The sequence below is a fragment of the Erinaceus europaeus genome, chromosome 13, assembly GCF_950295315.1.
Source record: "Erinaceus europaeus chromosome 13, mEriEur2.1, whole genome shotgun sequence".
Taxonomy (NCBI): domain Eukaryota; kingdom Metazoa; phylum Chordata; class Mammalia; order Eulipotyphla; family Erinaceidae; genus Erinaceus; species Erinaceus europaeus.
Genome location: NC_080174.1, coordinates 26,827,870 through 26,854,068, shown reverse-complemented (window position 1 = coordinate 26,854,068; position 26,199 = coordinate 26,827,870). Strand labels below are relative to the sequence as shown.

The following is a 26,199-nucleotide window of genomic DNA, read 5'->3' as shown; positions in this document are numbered from 1 at the left end:
AACAGAACACGTTTTCTTAAGGGTCATGACAAAATCTACACACTTATTACCTTCACTCTTCCAAGTTACAAATATATTACTACTCAAGAAATTAATTTGGCAAGGTTATACAACAGGTGGGTAGTAAAACTAAGTTTTCTGTTTTTTATAGCTATTATGAAGCTAGCACTGCTTTTTCCTACTTAATACCTACATATAAGGAAGTCAAAGGAAGACCCTTAGGCTCTCAGTTTGAAATAATCAATAGATTTAATAAACCTAATAGAATACAACTGTTAAAGAGGCTAGTAATAGGGTAAAAAGGCCGTAAGAGAAATACAAAGAACATAAATGACTCTTAGAACAGTTAAGATGCCATTAACAAACACATATGAATATGTATATGTTGCCTAATTGACTAAGATAATAATACACTTCTCCATTAAAATTTATATTCTGCATTTTATGCATTTTTAACCATACATAAACATGTTTTTATAAGCAGAACAAGTAGTTTTGAATGCTTTTTTTTTTTTTAAGTTTTGGTGTTTGAAATGTATACAATATAAGGAATATTTTTAAAATCTCTGTTTACAGAACAGCTCATTCTCCAACAACGTCTGGTAAATGAAACACTGCAGGGCCTATGTCAAAGAAACATGATTAATATAGTAAGCAATAAATCAAACCCAGAGCTGTCTTATTTTCTTAAGTGTATGTTTGGTGTAGAACAGACTTAGCTTTCAAGAAGAAAAACAAAAATGCATACCTTGGAGAACTAGGCCCTTCTTTGGCAACTATTTCTGTCACTGGGCCCTTGGGAAGCAAGCCTTCATAAAGAAAAATAAATAAAATAGCTACAATTCATACACATGACATTTTTTCATCTTTGTAAATTTCTCATTGAGTTATTATAAAAGGACACAAAGCACAACTGCACTATTCAATGAATTTCTCATAAGTACAACTCTTGTGCCCAACACAGTCCTTGTGTCCCCTTATAGTTACTCCTCTAAATATAAAAACGAATCTGACTTTTAACATAGGAGTTAATTTATGGCTGTTTATAATATTCATAAAATCACAAAATCTTTTGGCTTGATATTTTCTAACCCAACACTACAGACATAACATTTTTTATGTCAAATAGGCCAATATTTGTCAATGTGTCCAATAAATCAGTTTCCTGAAATTTTACCAGTATTGTTTCTTCCCTTTTACTCTAGGAGGGTAACACAGTATGACTATATCAGTTTGTTCATCCTCCTGGCTCTACATATTTGGGCTATTTCTAATTTAGGACTAACATGCATTGTTCTATTGTACATATTCTTATACATGCACACATGCATTTTAAAGAACATGTCAGGCAGGTAAATAGATAGCAGTGGGTATTTTTAGCTTTAATAGATACCATTTCACAGCTTTTCAAAATGGTTGTACCAATTTAAGCTCTTTACAACAAGTGTTTGAGAGGTTCTGTTGCTCTACAATGTTTCTGATACAGAGTACTCTGTCTTTTTCTGTTATTCTTTTTTTAATATTTGTTTATTTATTTGTTGCCCTTGTTTTTTTTTTAATGTTGCTGTAGTTATTATTGCTGTTGTTGTTGATGCCATCGTTGTTGGATAGGACAGAGAGAAATGGAGAGAGGAGGGGAAGACAGAGAGGGGAGAGAAAGATAGACACCTGCAGACCTGCTTCACTGCTTGTGAAGGGACTCCCCTGCAGGTGGGGAGCTGGGTGCTCTAACCGGGATCCTTACAGCAGTCCTTGTGCTTCATGCCACATGCGCTTAACCCACTGTGCTACTGCCCGACTCCCTCTATGTTAGTTATTCTTATGGATGTGCATCAACATAGCATTTTATTCAATATTTTTTTAAAACTAAAAGTGTTGACAAGTTTATTTTTACAGTTCATAATACAAATGAAAATCCCTTTTTTCTGTCCCCCTTACTCCTCTTGCTTGTCTTACTCCCTCTTGTCTCTTTGATAGGAACAAGGGTCAAGTTTTCCTTGATATGTCAGAAAACACCTAGAATCACAGCACCATTCATTATCTCCTATTAAAGTAGAACATGTCATATAAAAATGACAGAGGTTCCTCTCTTTCTCTGTCTGGTTGAGTCACTCCTGACTGAGTAGGCACCATCATGGGAGGTCTCATCACGAGGGGTCCAGACATCATTTTCATGCTGCCTTCTTTAGGTAGCCTCATTCTAGGAACAGGTCCTATAGGTATCATTCCAGGAAGAGGAGGGTCTATCTTTGGCAATTAGGGAGGGTCCCCCACATGAAGTGCAGGCATTATACCAGGGCAAGAAGGACCTAGGAGACTTGCTGGAGGTAGGGTGATTATCCCCACAGGAGGAGGAGCAGAGAAGGGAGTAGGAGGAATTTTTCCTTGTTGAAATGCAATGGTTGTTTTGGAAATTAGACTATGAGCTTGATTTTCCATCCATATTGATAGCAGTCTTTCACAATCTCTTTGTGTTTGGTACTACTGCAGTTTGTCTCTCTCAGAGATGGCGAGTAATGGGTGTGGCATATATTGCAGTAGACACAATAAAATGTAGGCATGAATACTCCTCTGCAGGTAGGTCATTGGGAACACCGATCTCACATAGCATTTTATAAAGTTCTCTAAAGCTGTGGTTTTCAAATTGTTTTAGAAAACTCTTGACACATTGAAAAAAAAAACCCTCTAGAGATTCCATAGGCATTAAGTAATTCCTTCCCATAGTGAGAGTGTGTTGTTTGCATCTTTAAGAGTCTATTTTTTTTAAAGTTTCTGGAATTCTCAGATCAGTAATCACAGTAATTATATGGAATAAGGAAGCACCTTTGAGAAATGTTAGTTTGGGAGTTTTCAAAATTAAGTTTATCCACAGAATATTCTGTGTAAACACAAGGCAAATATAAGTACAAGCTGTTACACATTCTTAGAATGAGGTGGTTTTTTTTTAATTTTCCCTTTTGTTGCCCTTGTTTTTCGTTATTGTTGTTGATGATGTCATCGTTGTTAGATAGGACAGAGAGAAATGGAGAGAGGAAGGGAAGATAGAGAGGGGGGGAGAAAGATAAGACACCTGCAGACCTGCTTCACCGCCTGTGAAGTGACTCCCCTGCAGGTGGGGACCCAAGGGCTCGAACTGGGATCCCTATGCCGGTCCTTAAGCTTTGTGCCACATGCGCTTAACCCGCTGTGCTACCGCCAGACTCCCGAGTTAAGTCTTAAATGCAGGTCTTATTCAGCATCCATCTTCCCATATAACTCTCCAGAACACATTTTTTTCTCCCCAAGGTTTTTTTTTCCAGTGCTAGGGACTTTAACATACATTATTCCATTGCTCTTAGGGTGATTATCTCATTCAGTTTTACTTCATATAAGAGACAGAGAGACAGAGTGTGACACTACAGTGTAACTCCACCATCTATGGAGCTTTCCCTTGGTGCTGTGGTGCCATGGCTCCAACCTGTGGATTCCTGCAAGGTAAGGCTCTATGATCCACCGGACAAGCTACCTTCCAGTTCCTAATTTTCAAGTAAAAAGTCTCCAGATTGTGGCACACCTAGGCCAAAGTTACAAACTAATTAGTACCAAAAGGATACTCTATCACAAAATTCTAAGTATGACAAAAGGTAAGAGAACAATCATTAAAATATTTGTTGTTGCTATTGTGGTATTGCTGTTTTCGACAGGTTATGTTGTTTTCGCCGGGCTGGCTTCACGGGCGGGTAACAGACGACCAGGGACTCATGGTTGAGCTGTAGGCAGTATCTCTTTATTCATGCAGGACGCAGCACAATCTAAGACGAGCTAAGTTAAACTCAAAGTACAGTACCGTAAAACTCACAATGCTGTCTTTATATATACTTGCCAAGTAAGGTGGAAACAGGATGTGACATAGAGAGGGTGGAGAGAAAAGTGACTGGTGAAAATCAGAGTGTGACAAAGAGGGGGCAGATTAGGCGAGAATCCTATCACTGAACCACAAATGCCCTGGAGGGAGGGTGGAACTTGTTAACAGTGGTTATGTAAATAGAATGAAGTGGTTATGTAAATAGAATAGTGTTAAGCAGGGGGGATTTAAACCAAATGAAACAGAAGGGGTCTCATGCATACCAACAGGTATGATCAGGAATTCACTGCTCTGGGATGACTTTTTCCGATACAGAGAGATACAGACAGATAAAGAGAGGGAGAGAGGGAAAGACACCACAGCACCATGCTTCCCTCAGTGCAGTTAGACCCTGGGAGACCTATCTTACCAGTCCTAAAATATTTTTTTCTCAAATAAGAAAATATAACATCAAATTACTTGAAAAGTCATGAGAGATATTTTATTAAGATATTGATATCATTTATCCATTGGAGGCCTCCTAGATACAGATAGAAAACCAATATCACATCTAAGATATCAGAAAACTAAGAATCTTTGCAAGAAAAGTTTATCAACAGAATTCATAAATCGTTAAAAGTTAATTTTGTTTTCACATGACCTTATTAGGACCAGGAAATCTTTACCTGAGCTCAGCATCATTACTATGATTTTACAGAATACCACAAATTCAAGAGAGTAAAGAAGCCTGCACTGCAATCTCACCAGAAAGCAGGTAAAAATTATGAACACTGTAAAAATAAAAACTGCATAGTACCAAAGGATGTAACTTATTAAGAAAAAAATTATGTAATAAGCTAGGAAAAAGAAAACCAACATTGTACTTATCATCCTGAATGAGTCAAGGGATCTAGGGTGAGTGCAGGATGAAAACAAAACAATTAAATAAAGTGAGACTGAACAGATAAGCTTCCTCCCCAAAGTGTTGACTGATGTCAATTTCTAGGTATCCGGTCTCTAATGGAATATTATAGTATCTTAACCCATTCAGCACTTTTCCCCCTTTTGTTGCCCTTGTTGTTGTAGCCTTGTGGTTATTATTGTTGTTGTTGATATTGATGTTGTTTGTTGTTGGATAGGACAGAGAGAAATTGAGAGAGGAGGGGAAGACAGAGAAGGGGAGAGAAAGATAGACACCTGTAGACTTGCTTCACTGCCTGTGGAGCGACTTCCCTGCAGGTGGGGAGCCAGGGGCTTGAATCCTTATGCTGGTCCTTGCACTTTGCGCCACATGCGCTTAACCCTTTGCAGTACCGCCCACCCACCCCCCTATTCAGCATTTTAACAACTGTAGGAGAAAAGGCATAGAGAATAGTAACACGATTATATCAACAACTAGAGATTTACCGCATAGTCTTTAATGTGAGGAGACTGGAAGAAAGCTCACCCTGTAGAGGGTACACCTTGTCATGCATGGACCACACAGCAGCACTATGGGAATCTCCATGGATGGAACCCACCTCTCTCTCTCTCTCTCTCTCTCTCTCTCTTCTTCAACCTTTCTCTTATTTTTCACTCAAATAAATAATTGGGGGAAAATGGTCCAAGGAGATCATTCATTGCCTGGTACCACATTAAATAAATAAGTGTATATTGCAATCTTTAGCATCCAAGGTCCTAAGAGGTATAGTTAGACCACTTGTGGAATTTTATATTTTCTTCTCAAGACCATCTTTAACTGAGGTTAAATGTACAGCATGCAAAAAGGAATAAGTAAAGGTCTTAGAAGTCATATAAAATAAGAAAGGATATGATCAGTCCATCAGTAACTAGTCTTCTTTTTTTTTTTTTTGCCTCAAGGGTTATTGCTGGGGCTTGGTGCCTGCACTACAAATCCACTGCTCCTGGAGGCCATTTTTCCTCCCTTTTTGCCTTTTTTGTCTAGCGTTGTTGTTGTTAATATTATTGTTGTTGTCGTTGTTGGATAGCACAGAGGGAAATTGAGAGGAGGGGAAGACAGAGACAGGGAGAGAAAGGTAAGACACCTGCAGACCTGCTTCACCACCTATCAAGTGACTCCCCTGCAGGTGGGGAGCTGGGGCTCGAACTGGGGTCCTTGTGCTGCCATGTATGCTAACCCACTGCGCTACCGCCTGGCCCCCAAGTCATTTATTTATTTTTTTTTTATTGGGGAATTAATGTTTACATTCAACAGTAAATACAATAGTTTGTACATGCATAACATTTCCCAGTTTTCCATATAACAATACAACCCCCACTAGGTCCTCTGTCATCCTTTTTGGATCTGTATTCTCCCCACCCACCCAACCCAGAGTCTTTTACTTTGGTGCAATACGCCAATTCCAGTTCAGGTTCTACTTGTGTTTTCTTTTCTGATCTTGTTTTTCAACTTCTTCCTGAGAGTGAGATCATACCATAGCCATCCTTCTATTTCTGACTTATTTCACTTCACATGAATTTTTCAAGGTCCATCCAAGACCGGCTGAAAACGGTGAAGTCACCATTTTTTATAGCTGAGTAGTATTCCATTGTATATATACCACAACTTGCTCACCACTCATCTGTTGTTGGGCACCTGGGTTGCTTCCAGGTTTTGGCTATTCCAAATTGTGCTGCCAAGAACATACGTGTACACAGATCTTTTTGGATTGGTGTGTTGGGTTCCTTAGAATATATCCCCAGGAGAGGAATTGCAGGATCATAGGGTTGGTCTATTACAAGCCTTCTGAGAGTTCTCCAGACTGTTCTCCACAGAGGCTGGACCAACTGACATTCCTACCAGCAGTGTAGGAGGGTTCCTTTGACCCCACACCCTCTCCAGCATTTGCTGCTGTTACCTTTTCTGATGTGTGACATTGTCACAGGAGTGAAGTGGTATCTCATTGTTGTCTTTATTTGCATTTCTCTGACAATCAGAGACTTGGAGCATGTTTTCATGTGTTTCTCAGCCTTTTGGATCTTTTCTGTGGTGAATATTCTGTCCATGTCCTCTCCCCATTTTTGAATGGGGTTATTTGTTGTCTTGTTGTTGAGATTTGTAAGCCAAGTCATTTTTTTAAGGTTTTAATTTAATTTTTTTTTTTTTTACTAGAGCACTACTCGGTTCTGGCTTATCGCAGTACAGGGCATTGAAACTGGGACTTTGGAACCTCAAGCATGAGAATCTCTTAACATAACCATTATGCTATCTCCCCTGCCCTCAGTAATTAGTCTTTAAGTGAATGAAAACTGCTTTTCATAAGAGTCAATTATCAGATGAAATCAAGATCATATCCTCACCAAATGTAGTGCTCTACTATAAGATAAACAATATCAATGGCACATAGCAAACTTAACAAACTGCTTAATTAGTCAAGTAGATTTGTTCTCTAATTAAAAAAGAAAAGGCAACTCAACTGACTACCTAGTTTCCTTAGCTTCTGTATAAGAGTAATGACTTTTCAGGGTAGAACTTCTAAGCCCAAGTAATTCTGAGAAGCAGTATTGTATGTAATTGTATATAATCATTTAAGTATGGTCCAGACTTTTTAAAATGGTAAATTTATAAGACTTACCATTTAAGGTTTTCTTTTCCTCCTGATAGTCTATATAGTGAGTTAGAAAAAGAAAAATTCCAGGTAAGAATAATTTATTATGAAAGAAGATGACAGTTAATATTAGTAGTTTAAAGACAGGAGCTTTTCTTTCTTGAAAGGTTTCCTACTAAGGACTAGAGAGAGAAATGAGGCTAAACAACAGATAACTCATGTTTCAAATAATACATTTCATCTCTGAAAACTGCCAGCTCATTCCTTTAGGGGATTAACATCCATTTCACAGGACTTTGGCACATTTCCTTGAACATTTTGGCACATTTCCTAATATCTTAAACATCATACAATCCCCCATGTCTGTCAAGTTATCATATTTAAAATATATAAAAGTTCATAAAAAATTACTGCACTATACATTATAAATTAAACATACACATTAACAGCCCAAAGAAAAAACTGCTATCTTTCACTTCAGCCGAAGTCAATACTGAAAATAATACTGTTGCTTCCATGTTGGGGCTATCACAAGTAGTGTACTGAACAAAGGACTACATAAATCTCTTTTGGTAGATCCCTAGGATAGGAACTGCTGAGTAGTAGGGTAGATCCATGTCTGAGGAGTCTTCAGACTGAAGGGAAAAAAAAAGGGGATGACCATTCTTTTGGTTTGCTTTCCCCATTTTGTCAAAATTTTATAGCTGAAAGGGATCTTGGCAACATATAAAAAGTTATCATTCAATCCCTTCTCTCAAGATTAAAAATCAGAAATCAAGAATTAAATTAAATCCATATCTGCCCAGCAACCAAGTATGAACACAGACTTTCTGTAACATATTTCTTGATATGCATTGCTAGCTTTACTATCTGCTAAAAGACATAAAATCTAAAAACAATATAAATTATACCTCAAATTGAGATATAGCTATTTATCAACTGCCAGATAAAAATCTAGTTATTACAGTTTGCAAAGTATCATAGATGAATCCACTGGTGATTTACTTTTATTTGGTGTTTCATCTGCCTTTGTTGATGTAGTTGTAATTACTTGTTTTATCTTAAAACAAACACCAAATCCATAGCAGCATAAGTAAACTAAATGTATTGGGGCCAGGTGGTTACACACCTGGTCGAGTGTACATATTACAGTGCTCAAGGACCCAGGTTCAAGACCCTGGTCCTCACCTGCAGGGTGAAAGCTTCACAGGTGGGGCTCGAACCGGGATCCTTGTGCTGGTCCTTGTGCTATGTACCATGTGCACTTAACCCGGTGTGCTACCATCCAACCCCCCCCATAGATTTTTTGATTTTTTTAAATAAGGTATTTGTACTTGAGAGAAATTTAAAAAGGAACTCTCTTGAGAAAACAATAGGTCAATTTATCTAGTATTCTAGGAAGACAAATAAATGCTGAGCATTTATATTTAAATATTTGATATTAATTATATAGCTGTTTAACCCATCTTCCTTTCTCATCCCAAAACCATACATTCTGAGCTCAGTCTTGTCATGAGGAGTATCAGGCAGAAAGTCTAAAATATATTATGATATGTTCCCTCCACTGCTTAGTCTTGCAAGGAGACTCCTTGGTTCTATATAGTGTGCTTAATCATCTTTTTTCTTTTTCTATAGAAATCATCCATATCCTAAATAAAACTCCTCATATAATGTATCTGAGCACTAATTTGTGATTTTATTTCACAAGCTACATAACTTTTTCTTTTTTTCTTTTTTTTTTTTTTTTTAAATAATCAGAACACAGCTCAGTCCTGGCTTATAGTGGTGGTAAAGGTTCGTGTCCCTATTATTTGTTCTGTTTCCTACTTGAATTAGCCCCTGTGAAAACTGGACTTCTGGATGTATTATAAAACAGGTGAAATAAGATAACTCAGGTCTTAAACAAGGTGTTTCATTGTTTACTCCTGATTCTAAAGGGGTGAGCATTCTGTAAAGTCACCTTTGGGCTCTCTTAGAAAATTAATTTGTGTGTTTGATTAATTTCCTGGTATGCTCTATCATTGGCCTGCTGACAACACAACATATATGGTGATGAGATCAAACCTGGGACCTCATGAACACAGGTCCTTTATTTCTCAAGACTTTCACATTTTCCTATACTTATGCTGTCTGTGGTACATTCTAACTACTATTACTCAACCTTGCAGTTTACTGAACTCTTCTATTAAGTGTGAACCTTCTAACTACTCATGCTATGCCCTTTTTAATTTTACCAGCTCTATTTTTCACTTATACTGTCTAGTTATACATTTCAGTTCTGCGTGATTATTTTTAGCAGCTAAAGTTCCCTTACATTGTTAATCCATTCTCTTTTTCCCTAAATACAATTTCTCCCCACTGCCTGGACTTTACTGCTTTTTGGTTAACATTTGTTACAGAGGGGGGAAGGGAACAAATAATGGTTATGCAAAAGAAGCTTTCAAGTCAAAGATTCTATATCCCTTATACTACCACAAGCCAGAGTTAAGCAGTCCTCAGTTAAAAAAAAGACAGACAGACACAAACACAGACAGAGAGACAAAGGAAAAAATAAATATATCATTATACCAAAACTTCCCTCAGTGCAGTGGGGCCTGGACTTGAACCTAGGTTTCATGCATGGCAAAGCAGGAATCTTCCCAGGTGAACTATCTTGCTGGCCCAAATGTAATAATTCTCATTCTATATTTGAACTATGTGGTCCTGGGGTAAAATTCTGTTCTCATTTCTGGTGATTTGCTTCCCTCTTAGTATTCCCTGTTTACTATGCATTCATGTTTGTTTGATCTGAACCTGTGGGAATTTTGAGCATTTCAGATTTAAAGTATATTCCAAAGGAGTCAGGTGGTAGCGCAGTGGGTTAAGCACACTTAGTGCAAAGTGCAAGGACCAGCCTAAGGATCCCTGTTCGAGTCCCTGGCTCCTCACCTGCAGGGGAGTCGCTTCACAGGTGGTGAAGAAGGTCTGCAGGTGTCTAACTTTCCCCCTCTCTGTCTTCCCCTCCTCTATTTCTTTCTATCCTATCTAACAACAACGACATCAACAACAACAATAATAACTACAACAACAATAAAAAAATGAGGGCAACAAAAGGGAAAATAAATAAATATAAAAAATAAAATGTATTCCAAATAAAAAATTTGTATAAACCAAGGAGACTGTGAAACTAATAATGAGAGAACATTTATTTCTTGATTTGGCTTCTGTAACCACAAAAGTATTACATTTGATTTCCCAAATCTGTGGTTACAAATTTTGTTCCATATGGGCATTTATTTTATATTTCATTTTTATTTATAAAAAGGAAACACTGACAAAAACCATAGGATAAGAGAGGTACAACTCCACACAATTCCTACCACCAGAAATCCGTATCCCATTCCCTCCCCTTCACCACCTCATAAGCAAGGTCAAGGTAGATAATGTTAGACAGATTTTCTTTGAAGCCTTTCCATTTTACTAGCCATACAACCCTTGAAGAGTTTACACTACAGACAAGGACTTCAGTTACAACCTCTTGCATTTGTGGAAATCTGATATGATCTTCTATCACCTGTGGTGTGATCATTAAAATTCCTATGTGTCTCTACAATCCTAGTATCTAGATAAACAGAGGATTCAGAGCAGGGTTATCCCTGTGGGGTGCTTCTGTCAACCTTCCCCTCCCCCCATTTTCTTTTGATAGTTGGTGTTTCCTTGTGAACTATCTGCTCATTTTAAATGGTGTTTGTTGTACTTGGTCAGGCATTTTGAGGATATTCTACACTACTTTTCAAAGAAGGAAAAAGAAAATTAGAAATATTGTGTGTCAAGTTTCCTTTCCAGAAGAAGAAGAAGAAGGAGGAGAAGGAGAAGGAGGAGGAGGAGGAGGAGGAGGAGGAGGAGGAGGAGAAGGAGAAGAAGAAGTCATCGTCGTCTAAGGAGTCTGGCATAGTTTTTGATTATATGAGTGCTATTATAAAAGAAAAACATATTATGTAGTACCACACTGTAAATAAGATGCATATTAAGAATAAAGTAAAATTAGTTCTTTCCAAATTTCTAGTTAGGATCTTATTGTCTGCTAATGAGTGAGTGGACTCAAGATCTAACTAAATGAAGAAAAGCAATAGTTTACATGAGTAAACCAGTTTGCAAAAATTTACAGCAACATGACTGATTTCAAGAGATGCTCTGATTTATTCTGAGCAAAATTAAACAATCATCTATTACTCTGAAAAACTGAGATGCATATTCAATCAGTCAATAAGTTCAAATGTGTCTGATTTACTTTATAAACATATAGATATTGCTTTATAAACATATAGATATAGATATTGTAAGGAAGTTGTTCATTAATTCTCTTTCAAGTTCTCTTTTAAATATTTTTATTACATTCTGACCTATTTTTAAATATGAGGGAAACTGGGAGATGGGGAAAGAAATTAAGAGACAGGAGTCAGATGGCAGTGAAGCGGGTTAAGCACAGGTGGCCCAAAGCACAAAGACTAGCATAAGGATCCTGGTTTGAACCCCGGCTCCCTACCTGCAGTGGTGAAGCAGATCTGCAGGGTGTCTATCTTTCCCCCTGTCTTCCCCTCCTCTCTCCATTTCTCTCTGTCCTAACAATGACAATATCAGTAACAACAACAATAACTACAACAATAAAAAACAAGGGCAACAAAAGGGAAAATAAATAAATATGAAAAAAATTTAAAAAAAAAAGAAATGAAGAGACACTGCAGACTACTCCATCACTTGTCAATATCTCACCTGCAGGTGGATTTGCTCTTTGATTCTTAGTCCTATAAATCACTATAGATAAAAAACTTGAGACTCATGACGCCATCCTGACTTCCCTGGGCAGAGAATCTCACCAATGTGTCCCAAAACCTTATCTCTACAGATCTCTATCCCAACAGGGAAAGATAGAGACAGGCTGGGGGTATGGATCAACCTGTCAGTGCCCATGTCCAGCAGAGAAGCAATTACAGAAGCCACACTTCCCACCTTCTGTACCCCATAAAGATCTTTGGTCCATACTCCCAGAGGGTTAGAGAATAGGGAAACTTCCAATAGAAGGGATGGGACACAGAACTCTGGTGGTGGGAACTCTGTTATCTTACAATCTTGTTAATCAATATTAAGACACTAATTAAAAATGTTTTTAAAAAGTTGAGATTTAGCAATGAAAACTGACCCCAAAACAGTCAAGTCAGTAAGAGCTAGGGTTTAAATCTAGAGATATCTTTTGTATTTGTACATAGCTAATGTAGGCCTCTCATGATTAGGTCTTGAATTACAAAACTCAATGAACTAAATAAACAGAAGACTACTCAGGTTGAACAAGTTAAATTTATTTCTAATCTGGGTATCAAAGGTAGGAATTACTCAAAAGAAATAACTACCATTCCTTTCATAGTAAAGGATTAAGCAAAACACTCCTACCACTCTTGCTGTCTATCTAGGGTGCTTCTCTAAACCATTATTATACAGGTCAGAAGGTAAGGGGAATAAATGAGCTATTTTAAAAGTCATTTGAAATCAGAACAGGATTTCTATGAAAAGGAGGGCAAAAAGGAAGAAGCCTCAAAGCAAAGGAGGAAGAAAACTAGAGGGAGATTTATTTATTTATTTATTTATTTATTTATTTATTTATTTATTTATTTATGAGAAAGGAGGAGAGAGAGAAAGAACCAGACATCACTCTGGTATATGTGCTGCCAGGGATTAAACTCCAGACCTCATGCTTGAGAGTTCAATGTTTTATCCACTTTACCACCTCCTGGACCACAACTAGAAGGAGATTTTATCATTTAATTTTTTATACTTTTTGACTCATATTGGATATTGAAAAAGGTAAATTCTAAAATAACAGTTCAAAAATCCACTCTAATCCAAAGTTCTACTTTACCTTCAGTGTGACAATAGACTAAAGGAGTAATGAAAACAGGGGGAAAGAAAAACCTAATACAAGTTTTCACTTCTTTAATGCTTCTTCTATAAATGTTCTTTCAAAATATGCCAAAATTTAAAGGTTAAAGTCATTGTTTCATTCTGAAGAACTAAAAGAAAACTGGAGAGTAGTTAGACTGGAAAGCCAGAGAAAACTAAGAGGTATATAGTGATTTATTTAAACCTATCATTAAGAAACTAGGGATATGGCTCAGTGATAGATCTAATGCTTTGCATACCATGGGGCCTTGGGTTCAATCGCAACACCACATGATATGCAAGTGCTCTCTCAGATTAAAAAACAAACATGAAATCTAAGTTTCAGAAAAAGTATATGTGTCACACATAACTTCCATTTTGAAAGTGGTATCACTCACCTTTAGAAACAGTAGGTTTGACTGCCATTCTGCCAACCAGGCATTCTTTCAACATAGATTCATAGTTGACCCAACGATGAACCTGGCATAAGAAATACATAACCAAATAGCAATATAACTCAGATTCTAAGACATGCTCTAATTTTATTATGAGCTTGTGTATAGTACTTTAAAAGGACAAGACTACAACAAAATAAACAATTAGCCAACAAAAGGCTGCATATATAGAGACTCTTTAGAACAATGTTCTCTTTTAAAAATTTTTTTATTATCTTTATTTGTTTATTGGATAGAGACTATCAGAAATAGAGAGAAGGTGGTAATAGAGAGGGAGAGAAACAGGGAGAACCTGCAACAGTTTCACCAATTCCAAAGCTTTTCCCTGCAGAGGTGGGCATTGTAGGCTTGAACCTGGGTCCTTATACATTACAACATGGGTACTCAACCAGGTGACCACCATCCAGCCCCTAGAACAGTGTTCTCTAAGTGCTGTGGAGAGTAGCAAAAATCTGGCACTTCCAGGACATGTTGTTGGCAACAGGTTAATCTCATGGGTTAATTGTTCCCTGAAGGCAGAATGGAAACTACTTTTGAGAGATCTTTCTGAAGAGGCAGAACTATAACCTAACATGCTTTTGTCTCAGTGTGCCACTTTTGGGTAACCTTCCTAGTGGACCTTCCATTTCTTCTTTCAGAAGGCTTCCTTTGCATTAGTTGAGCTATTTAAAGATGGTGTCTAAGATCCTGTAGTGAGGTACTCAATTTCTGAATCCCATGTGTGTAGAAGATATACATATAATTAATAAATTTCTATTCCCCTCCTTTTTCCCCCCTCATCAACCAGCCTCATATTTGCTGAATTACTTGTCCAGTTTAACAAGCACCTAGAGGGGGTACAGAATTATTTACTTTGTGGCCAACGGGTCTTTGTCTAAAGAACTCTGGAAATTCTTGGCACTCTTGGTCTGTTTCATGATAATACCAAGAAGTGACTAATTGTTTGCATACTATCTGTATTTGTGCTGATGGTACAAAAGCAAAGGAGGATACACTACTGGAATCTTAGCAGAGATCACCATTATAGTCTCCATTTCACAGAAACCATAGAGGTGAAGGGAAGTTTGTTTATCTAAGCATATCCCTCCTGAGGTAAAGCCAAGGAGTTTTATCCTTTAGTTGTGTGTGTGTGTGTGTGTGTGTGTGTGTGCTGAAGGAGTCTATTATTATTGTTTCTTTATTTTTATTTTTTTATTTATAAAAGGAAAAATTGACAAAACCATAGGATAAGAGGTGTACAACTCCACACAATTCCCACTAGCAAAACTCTGCATCTCGGGAGTTGGGCGGTAGCACAGCGGGTTAAGCGCACATTGAGCAAAGCCCAAGGACCGGCATAAGGATCCCAGTTCGAGCCCTCAGCTCCCCATCTGTAGGGGGGTTGCTTCACAGGTGGTGAAGCAGGTCTGCAGGTGTCTATCTTTCTCTCCCCCTCTCTGTCTTCACTTCCTCTCTCCATTTCTCTCTGTCCTATCCAACAATGATGACATCAGTATCAACAATAATACCTACAACAATAAAACAACAAAGGCAACACAGGGAATAAATATTTTTAAAAATTAAAAAAAAAAAAAAAACTCTGCATCTCATCCCCTCCCTTGAGAGCTTTCCTATTATTTATCTCTCTGGGAGTATGGACCCAGGGTCATTGTAGGATGCAGAAGGTAGAAGGTCTGGCTTCAATAATTGCTTCCCCACTGAAAATGGGTGTTGACAGGTTGATCCATACACCCAGCCTGCCAATCTCTTTCCCTAGTGGGGCAGGGCTCTTGGGGAAGTGGGGCTCAGGGAACATTGATTGGGTTATCTATCCAGGGAAGTATGGTTGGCATCATGGTAGCATATGGAACCTGGTGGCTGAAAATAGAGTTAACATATAAAGACAAACAAGTTGTTGACTAATCATGAACCTAAAGGTTAGAATAGTGCAGATGAGAAGCTGGGGAGTCTCTGTTTTGTAGATAGCTAGCAGGCCTATTTTAGTTCTATTCCAAATAGCATGGGGCTATACTAGGTTTTTTTTTGTTTGTTTATTCCCTGAGCCTAAAATCTGCTATGCAGGTGGATCCAAGCTATTGTCTGGGAAGATGATGTCATGGCTGGGAAAAGGACCAGAAAGCTGGATCTAAGAAGAGAGTAGCTGTCAAGTATGGGAAAGGTGTATAAATATTGTTGACTGTAAACCCCATTGATTCGATCTGATCTGGTGCCCATATTTAGCTTAAGAGCCTATGTGACCTCTGCATCCCTGTAGATCTGAGCTCACATTCTGTGGTCATGAGTAGGAACATTACAAGCTGCCCCAATTTCAGGACCCATCTTCCACAAGTGGAACACAGAGTTTGTTGTCCAGCTTCCCTTTGGAGGATAGAATATTTACCGTTGTTGATCCAAGTTGAGGGCAAGGTCCTATGGGGGCCCACAAAGGGTTTTATTGTGTTGTTCCTGATAGAGATGACTGGTAATATTGGGGACAGATATATTCGAGGTCTAGGCCCATCATGTCTGTTTGGGAATCTCAGGACTCCACGACTAGGGCCCCAGCTGATAGGGTGGCCTGATAGTAACTAAAGAGTCATCATTAAAGTATGCCAGTCTCTTGCCCTTATTCAGCTTTTGCCGTCCTTGCTTTGATAAGGTTAGCTTTGGAGTGAGAGAACTATAATAGGAAGTAGGTAAGGAGGGTATCTAAGTCTACTAAGTAGACACTATTTCATTATCAACTTTATACTGACTCACTACAGACTATTGTGCATTTTTGCTTTCAGGTATATGTTTTGCCGTAATTTATGGATATATGTATATATATATATATATATATATATATATATATATATATATATATATATATATATCTTATGGGAACTGGTCTATATCTAGGTTTTGGGATTTTGTTAGGAAGTGAACCTCCTGGAATGGAATTAGAGAATACTATGAAAGGAAAGGTCTCACCCTAGTAATGAGAGTGAAGGGTTGACATTCCATGCCTGATGTCTCTGGACACAGTCTGAAGTGAAGCATGCTGAGGTGGTACTTGTTCCATTGATTAGGTTAAGATCGGTGGATACAGTATTATTTGGTATGAATTGAAAAAAGCATGCAGGAAAGTGCCCCCCACCCTAAGGTTCCAGGACTGGGGGAAAGGACATGGATTGAAACATGTAGAAGAATGACCTGGGTTCCTTTGTTCCTCTCCCTCTAAGTTCTTAAGATGTGCAGTAAGGTCATTTATTTGAGCTTTTTCTTATTCTGTAATGTGTGGTTGTATGGCTATAAGTTTCCCTCTCAGTACAGCGTTAGCTGTGTCCCAAATATTTTGATACCTTGTGTCTTCATTTTCATTTGTTTCCAGGAACATTTGAATTTCTTGCTTGAGTGCTTGTTTGACCCAGCGTTTTTTAAGCTGCATATTGTTAAGTTTCCTAATTCTGTGATTTTAGTAAGTTTCTGTTTGTTGTTAAATGTTAGCTTTACTTCACTGTGGCATGCAAAGATACTTAGGATAGTTTCACTGCTCTTAAATTTGTTGATACTGTCTTTGTGGACTATCTTTGAGGATGTGCTATGTGTATTTGAAAAGAATGCGTATTCAGTTTTTCTTGGATAAAGAACTCTGAAAATGTCCAGGAGGTCTAGTCTTTCCATCTCTTCATTAATTCTCGTTTCTTTGTTGAGTCTCCGCTACGTGGATCTGTGTAAGTGTGAGAGTAGGGTGTTGAAGTCTCCCACTATTATTGTATCACTATTGATGTATTTTTGTAGTTCTTTCAGTAGGTGTTTGATGTATTGAGATGGTCCCTCATTAGGTGCATAGATGTTAATAATTGTTAAGTCTTCCTGGTTGATTGATCCTCTAATCATTATGTAATGGCCTTGCCTATCTTTTATTACTTTATTTAATTTAAAGTCTATTGTGTCAAAGATGAGGATGGCTGTTCCTGCCCTTTTTTGTGGTCCATTAGCCTGTATGATTGTTTTCCATCCTTTCACTTTAACTCTGTGTTTGTCTTGTTGGGTCAGGTGAGATTTTTGCAAGCAGCACATGGTTGGGTTGTGTTTTCTGATCCAACTTCCCACTCTGTGCCTTTTAATGGGTGAGTTTAAGCCATTGACATTTACTGATATTATGGATTTAATGTACTGCAGTGCCATCATTCAGCAATTTTTTATTTGCTCTGATATATGGCAAGTATTATGGTGATGTTCTTTTTTATCAGAGGTCTTTTAGAACCTCTTTCAGGGCAGGCTTGATTATGGTTGCCTCCTTTAAATGCTGCCTGTCTGAGAAGGTTTGATCCCTCCATCTAGTTTGAATGAAAGTCTAGCAGGCTACATTATCCTTGGTTGAAACACTTTTTCATTCAGGGCTCAAAAGATTTCTTGCCATTCTCTTCTGGCTTTTAGAGTTTGAGTGGAGAGGTCTGCTGATAGTCTTATGGGCTTTATCCTGTTTGTGACTTTTTGTTTTTCTCCTTTCTTTATTCTTACTTCTTTTTATTGTAACAATGATGTGTCTTGGTGTCTTCAAGTCTGGGTTGATTCTGTTTGGGATTCTCTGGGCATCTTGAATCCTAATGTCCTTTCTGTTGTTTAGGTCTAGGAAGTTTTCCTCTATTATTTCCTCTAGGATGTTTACTTCCCCTTACTCTCTTTCTTCCTCTGATAGGCCAATTATACAAATGTTATTTCTTTGGAGATCATCCCATATGTATCTGTTGTTGTTTTCAGTGTCTCTCAATCTCTTTTTGAGCTCTTTTAGCTCTTTCTTAGTTTTCTCTAGCTCATCCTCTGGCTAATTCTGTTTTCTGCTTCTGTTAATCTGCTTTCTCTTCTCTCAGCTTCTTTCTTCATTTCAGTTGTAGTATTAGCTTGTTCTGCTAATTGGCCTTTTAGCTCAGCTATTTCAGCTTTCAGTTCTCTAATTACCTCAAGGTAGCTAGTATTCTCCTTGAGGGTCTCATCTGTTGTTTCCCTAATTCTGATATCCCTTTCCTCCATAGTTGTTTTCATTTCTGTGATTATTAGGTTTACTATTGCTTGCATACTTTTCTTATCTATGGTTACTTCTGACTGATTTGGAGTTTCTTCTGGGCTCCTATCCTGATTCACTGTGGTAGCAGTTTTATTTGCTCTTGATTTAATCATTTTTTTATGTGGTTTGTATTCTTCTGTTCTGCTGTTCTTCAGTTGTTGTGTTTTGAGTACTAGCCATGCTATACTAAAGACTTTTCACAAATGCAGTCACCAACCTCAAAAATTACAACAGTAGCAATTGAAGCAAGGATTGATGCAGTTCAACCAATACCAGTTAGCCAAACAACACCTCCAGTTCAAGAAAAAATAGCAAATAAAACCAGAAGAAAAAGAAAGAGAAAGGATAAAAGGAAATGCAAAGGTAGACAATTATGTAAATCTACTGTCCAGTATAAGTTCTAGGGATAGCAGGTAGAGAAAGGAAAGTAGAAAAGAAAGACACACAGAGAGAGATAATTCACTCTGAGTCAGATTTCTTCCACAACATAATTCACAAAGGAATGTCAGCGAATTCAGAAAGCAAAAGAAGGAAGAAGAAAAAAAAAAAGGAGCAGTGAAAGGAATTATCATTATTATTATTATTGTATTAGCTAGGAGGACAGAAAAAGGAGGGTGGAGGGATGTGGGAGAGAGAAACAAGTTCTTCTCAAAATGGATATGACAGCCCTTCACCTGTCAATGTAGAAGGCAACAGCAGTTAATTTTGGTCAACCTTAAAATGAGGGAAAAGGGACACATGTATATAATAATAGTAATAATAAAATAAAATAGGGTAAAAAAACACTGTCAGTCTGCAGCTCCGACCACTTCAGATTGGCTGCATGCAAAGACAGCCAATTATAAGAAGTATCAAAAAAAGAAGAAAGAAAGAAAAAAAAAGGAAGAAACCTCCAGTCCCAGGCAGGGCTGAGGCTCTGAATGGTCAGGTATTTTGTTACTTAAATAGAGCTCCAGCCACCTAAAAAAAAAAAAAAAAAAAAAAAAAAAAAAAAGAGAGAGAAAAGGAAAAAGAAAAAGAAGAAGGTTTGGAATGACACTCCTGCTGTGCCAGGAATCTTGGTAAAGAAAACAGCTAAGCAGGAAGTCTGCTAGAAGCAGCTGGCCAGCACATGTCTCTGATACCTGATTACTGTAAAAAATGGCGACTAATCCCTAGCACTGCAAAAAAACAGTATCATCTGTTTTCCATCTACACCATGCCTCGGCCTAGCGTGAGCTTAATGTGCAGCTTGGCGATACGAGAATCCAGCATGAAGCCCAGCCAGTCTATCTTGGCGTTACTCTCTCGATCGCACTCTGTCATTTCACGAACATCTCATAAAAACTGCAGCAAAGGTGGGCGCGAGGAATAACATCATTGCAAGACTGGCCAGCTCCTCATGGGGCGCGAGCGCTTCCACACTACAATCATCATCTCTGGCATTATGCTATTCCACTGCAGAATACTGTGCCCCAGTATGGTTCCGTAGCCCCCATGTCCACTTGGTCGATTCCAAATTATATTCCTCCATGAGGATAATTTCTGGAACCATCCGTTCAACCCCGGTTCCATGGCTGCCAGTTCTTAGCAACATCGCCCCGACAGATATTCGTCGGGATGCGGCATCATCTAAGTTCATTTCCCACGTCTACACTCGACCGGACCTGCCAATATACGCGGATATCTTCGCCCACCCTGTCCAACGCTTGACGTCTCGTCACCCAATCTGGTCCCCTACGCCTACACTGAACTTCTCTGTTCCAGACTCTTGGAAACAGAGTTGGCAGTCAGCTGAGGTAAAGAACAAACACCTCATCACAGACCCCTGCAAGCGTCAACCCGGCTTTGACCTAGCACGTTATGATTGGGCCCTCCTCAATCGCTATCGAACAGGCCATGGCCGGTGTGCCGCTATGTTCAATCGCTGGGAAGCCAGAGACGACCCGAACTGCCCCTGCGGCTACAGACAGACTGTGACCCACATGGTCAACGACTGCCACCTCTCCAGATTCAAAGGAGGTCTCGAAACTTTACATCAGGCTCAACCTGATGCTGTTGAGTGGCTATGGAAGAAGGGCAAACGCTAGAAGAAGGGGGGGGGGGAGAAATAGTGAAGCCAAAATTTTTATTTCTTTGTCCTTTTGGCTTCTGTTTGCCAGCCCAAGAGTGCTATTTATCAAAGTGCTATTTATTTTAGAAAATACTGGAAGCAACTTAAATGTCCAATTATAAAAATCAGTAAAGGAGTATCGTAACTTATTATTGAACAGTCCAAATCAGGTCAAACAATACTGTCAGAATCTGTATATGTCATAAGGTAAATAATTATACACTATGATCACAAATATGTAAAAATATATATGCAATTTTAAATGGATGCTTATTTACCAATATAAATTAAAATTTCATTTTCTAATATTTGTAGAACATTTACAAATGCCACACTGCTAAAATCTAAAAGTACTGTTCTACTGTGATTCTTTGATTATTTCCAATATCGTACCTGATCAAAAAGGTCAGTGCCATCTGATCCTGCTGCTCTCATTAATTCATCTTCTCCACCAGGATGATACTCCATATATGGACTGACATTATAAACAAAGCCTACATCAAAGCAAGGAGAAATAATATCCTAAATGAAACTCCTTTTACTTTTCCCCTCTCGTATTAATTAAATAGTGATTTGTGAGACTAGAAGTTAATAGGAGTGCATATAAACACCATTCCCACCACCAACTTATATTCCTAAAAGTTAATACGACTGTATATTCACACACACACACACACACACACACACACACACACACACACACACACACACACACACACACACACACCCCCAGGAAGCTGAACATCTACCCTCACCCTCCACTCAGAGATTTTTACTTCGGTGCTATACTCCAAACTCAGTCAGATTTTGTTTTGAGTTTCCCTTTCTGTTCTTCTTTCTCAACTTGTGTTTATGAGTGGGATCATCCCATACTTATCTTTGTCTTTCTGACATCTCACTTAACATTCTCAGTTAACGAAACTGCTTTTAAACTAGACAAACCAGAACACAAATTTCAACATTTTTCTCCAAAATTCCTATTAAATGATCGTTATTACTTTGAAGTATAGTATTAAAAGTACAAAGGACCTGAGATTTCTTCATACTTGTAGGCTGGTAAGTTAGCCAGCCAGTTTCATCCATCCTGGCTGTTAATGTGAACCTCCTATCTTACAGGGTAAGCACAATTAGTGCTCACATCAACAGCAGTAGCTAGAATATCAACATTTTCATTTAAGTTAGATAAAACCTATATATTCATGTGCTAGATGACAAGAGAGAAATCTTAAATTTGGGAAACCTGAATCTTTCATAACAGACAATAATTGTTTTCCCTTTATTGTGACTGAGACATTATTATAGTGAACAATTGTCAAACTTCTCTTTTGTTCTACAGGGAGATACTGTATTTTTAGAGCTATGCTATGTAAACATTCCTGAAAAGATTGTCTAGGACATCCTAAGATGTACAAAAATGTAAAAGATCTGTATAGAATTGATTCCCAACACAAGTGACAAGGAGACTCTTTTGGTAGTCCAAGGTCAAAATTTTTTCACAGAAAAATTACTATATTATTACCTCTATTTTCCCCACTCTCTTTCTTTTTTCAAGATTATAAGGTTGAATGTGAAAGACATGAAATTACAGGCATCATCTATTAAATCACACATTAAAGCTCTTTGTCCAAATGTGAAACAATGCCACTTGTTTCACCATGTTTTTATTTGGGAAAATTAGCTACCATTCAGAAAAGTTTTTTATAGTAATTATTTTAACCAATCTTAATATATTCCTTGAATTTTTAAATTTTTTACTTTCTGAAAGTGAAAAATCAAGAGGTATGAAAAGCAAAGTCTGAGAGTCACTGCTGTAAGAACAAGAACATTTTTATAATATTCTAAAATAATTTTTAAAATATAAACATAGATTTAGCTCTGGTTTCCCACATTACTGATGCTCCCCTAAAATGTAATGCTTAACATGCATGTGTAATGTAATATACTACATACAATATTCCCATTAACTGCACTATTCACCACTGCTCATTTTGTTGACTCTAAGAACAGAACAAAAATTACAAACATTAATCTGTAACAAGAAAACACCTAGAATTGCCAGAAAAAAAAAACTTGTAAAGAGCAGACAGGAAAAGGGGTGCAGGCAGTGGCACACCTGGTTAAGAGTACACATTCCAGGGCACAAGGACCCACGTTCAATCCCCTGATCCCCACCTGCAGAGGAGAAGATTCATGAGTGGTGAAGCAGGGCTGCAGGTGTCTGTCTCTTTCTCGCTCTATCTCTGCCTCCCCTCTCAATTTCTCTCTGTATCTATCGAATAATAAATAAATAAATAAATAAATGGTTTTTAAAAAGATTTTTTAAAAATCTTGAAAAAAAAGAAAAGAAATGGAGGAATTACACTCCCAGATCTCAAACTATATTATAAAGTCATCATAATCAAAACTGCTTGGTACTGGAACAAAAATAGATACACAGACCAATGGAACAGAACTGAAAACACAGAAACAAACCTCCACTCCTATGGACATTTGATTTTTGATAAGGGGGCCCAAACTATTAAATGAAGAAAGGAGGGTCTCTTCAATAAATGATGCTGAGAAAATTGGGTTGAAACATACATAAGAATGAAACTGAACCACTGTTATCTCACCAGAAACAAAAGTAAACTCAATTTGGATCAAGGTCCTAGATGTTAGACCAGAAACTATCAAGTTCTTACAATATCTAAGTATTTTTAGAGGAAAATACTGGTGGAACTCTTTCCCATCTAATTTTCAAGGGCATCTTTAATGATACAGACCCAATAGCAAGGAAGACTAAAACAAAAATAAACTAATGTGACTACATCAAATTGAAAAGCTTCTGCAAAAGAAACCACCACCCAAATATACTTCTCACAGAATGGGAGAAGAACTTCACATGACATATATCAGATAAGAGGCTAATAACTAAAATATATAAAGAGCTCACCAAACTTAGCAACAAAAAAGCAAATGACCCAATTCAAAAATGGGGATAGGATACGAACAGAATAGTCACTACAGAAGAGATCCAAAAGGCTAAAAAACATATGAAAAAATGCTCCAAGTCACTGATTGTTAGATAAGTGCAAATAAAGACAACACCTCACCCCTGTGAGAATATCATACATCAGAAATGATAGCAACAAGAAATGCTGGAGAAGTTGTGGGGACAAAGGAACCCTCCTGAATATATATATTCCTTCAATCTAAGCATTTAAGGTTTCAAATGAGTAAACTGATTGAATTTCAACACTGAACTCAAGCTGTCAATGCATTTTTAATAATAACTTTATTTTTTCAAATATTAAATCACCCGTAATCTTAGACCAAGGAGACCAGAAGCAACTGGCCTTGACAGCGTATAAGATTTAGCTATTTGTAAATAGCACTAAATAACATAAATCATGGTAAGGTCTTGTATGGAACCTCTAAGGCTTAGCTTGTTTTCCTTCATACTTCTTTTGGCCCATACCATTTGATACTACATCTGTGATCTCAACCAAATCAATGCAACAAGTGCCACCTCTACATGTTTCACTTCAGACTGCATCCAGAAATGCCAGGCCTAGGATGCCAACCCTCCAGCTCCAATACTCAGGTGGGACCTTTCCTAGCTCATAGGACTCCTAAGTTCCATTTCAGGTGGCACACTTCTTGGCAAAGTTATAGAATCTAAATATAAACCAAGGTCACTGAGATAGGGCACACATGCACATGTATCCATACGTTAGGGGAAAATATATACCATAAAGTAAAAGTACACAGAAGTCTACAGTGACTCAGTAAGTGTAGCAAGCAAACAGACCTCAAATAGGCAACATAAAGTACTTAAATATTTTCTACTCAGACCTAGATATTCATCTACTTCCTATTTCACTTTCCTCAATCACTGTAAGCCTAACCCCATCAGATAAAGTAAGGACTACAAAAGCTGGATAAGGGAAAGAGACAGCACTCTGTAATTATGGCCCTTTTGGTCACTACAAGGCCACCCCATCATCTGGGGCCCTAGTCAAGGAATCCTGGGATTACCACAGAGATAGGATGGGTCTAAACCTTTAACAGATCCCTCTCTCCACCATCACTGGTCATTTCCATCAGGAAAAACATCATAAACCCTCTTGGGGGCCTCTACAGAACCTTACCCTCAAAGTAGAACAACAATGGTAGAAACTGTCCCGCTCTCTGTAGGGAGGATGGGTCAACATACTCTGCCACTCAAGGTAGACTGGTCCTGAAATGAGTGCAGCCTAGAATGTTCCTAAGGTCTTAGGTCAGATCAGTGGGGTTTTCAACTAATGGTATTTATATACTTTTTCCATATTCGGTAGCTATCCTCTGCCCTGATCCAGCTTTCTAGTCCTATTCCCAACTATAACACCAAATTCATAGACAGTACTTTCAGGATACCCGCATGTTAGCTGTCAGGCTCAGACACAAGTTAGGAAAGTCACGGGTCCCCTGCATTATACCTAAAATAGGTTTCATAGCTCTTCTAACATGAAGAACAAACTTCTCATCTGCTTTAGATTCCTGATTTTTGAACAATTTATTCTGCTTTATATCTTAATGCTTTTCAGTTCCCAAGTTGCAGATGTTATCATGATGCAAATCTGACTTCCCTGGGCAGGTGACTTAACCAATGTGTCCTGAAACCCCACCTCTCCAGAGCCCTACCCCATTAGGGAATGATAGAAACTGGGGGTATTGATCAACCTGTCAATGTCCATGTTCAGTGGAGAAGCAATTACAGAAGCCAGACCTTCCATCTTCTGCACCCCATACTCCCAGAGGTATAAAGCATAGGAAAGCTTCCAATGGAGGGGATGAGATGTAGAACTCTGGTGGTTAGAACTGAATGGAATTGTACCCATCTTAAACAATAACCTTTTCTATTTTTATTAAATCATTAATTAAAAAAAAGTAAGAAATAAAAATCATGGCAATTTTCTCTGCATACAATCAGATTCATTTTTACAAGTAGTGTGACTGTTTCGCCATCTTGTGTTCAATAGAGAAATTGCACATTATGTATTTTTTCCATCAGGGTAATCATTGGAGGCCTGCTCCTGTGTGACTACACCCTACTGATATCATCATCATCATCATCATCATCATTACCATCAGGCTTATCAGTGGGATTTGGTACCAGCACTACAAATCCCAGACCCTGATAACCATTTTTTCCTCCCCCCTCCCCTTTCTATTTTATTCAAAGGACAGAGAGATATTGAGTGGGAAGGAAGAGAAAGGGAGGGAGAAAGATAGACACCTGAAGACCTGCTTACAACTAGCGAAGCTCTCTCCTTGCTGTGGAGAGAGTGTGAGGAGTGCTATAAGGAGGGGGTGTT

The 26,199-nt window shown here is 38.0% G+C and overlaps 1 protein-coding gene and 1 pseudogene across 3 annotated transcripts in view; both read right to left on the bottom strand.

Moving 5' to 3' along the window:
• LOC103116282 (cytochrome b5 reductase 4) overlaps positions 1-26,199 on the bottom strand; it is a 74,981-nt gene that overhangs the window by 37,074 nt on the left and 11,708 nt on the right. For 2 of the 3 annotated variants that reach the window (XM_007526139.3, XM_060205454.1), the window contains 4 exons: positions 21,257-21,357; positions 13,683-13,764; positions 7,399-7,428; positions 749-809 (listed from right to left, as the gene is read on the bottom strand). In XM_007526139.3, the coding sequence (XP_007526201.1) occupies positions 749-809; positions 7,399-7,428; positions 13,683-13,764; positions 21,257-21,357 (274 nt within the window). The remainder of the gene's footprint in view (positions 1-748; positions 810-7,398; positions 7,429-13,682; positions 13,765-21,256; positions 21,358-26,199) is intronic. The other variant, XM_060205453.1, reaches the window with a different exon arrangement.
• LOC103116294 (U1 small nuclear ribonucleoprotein C-like) lies at positions 1,949-2,624 on the bottom strand (annotated as a pseudogene).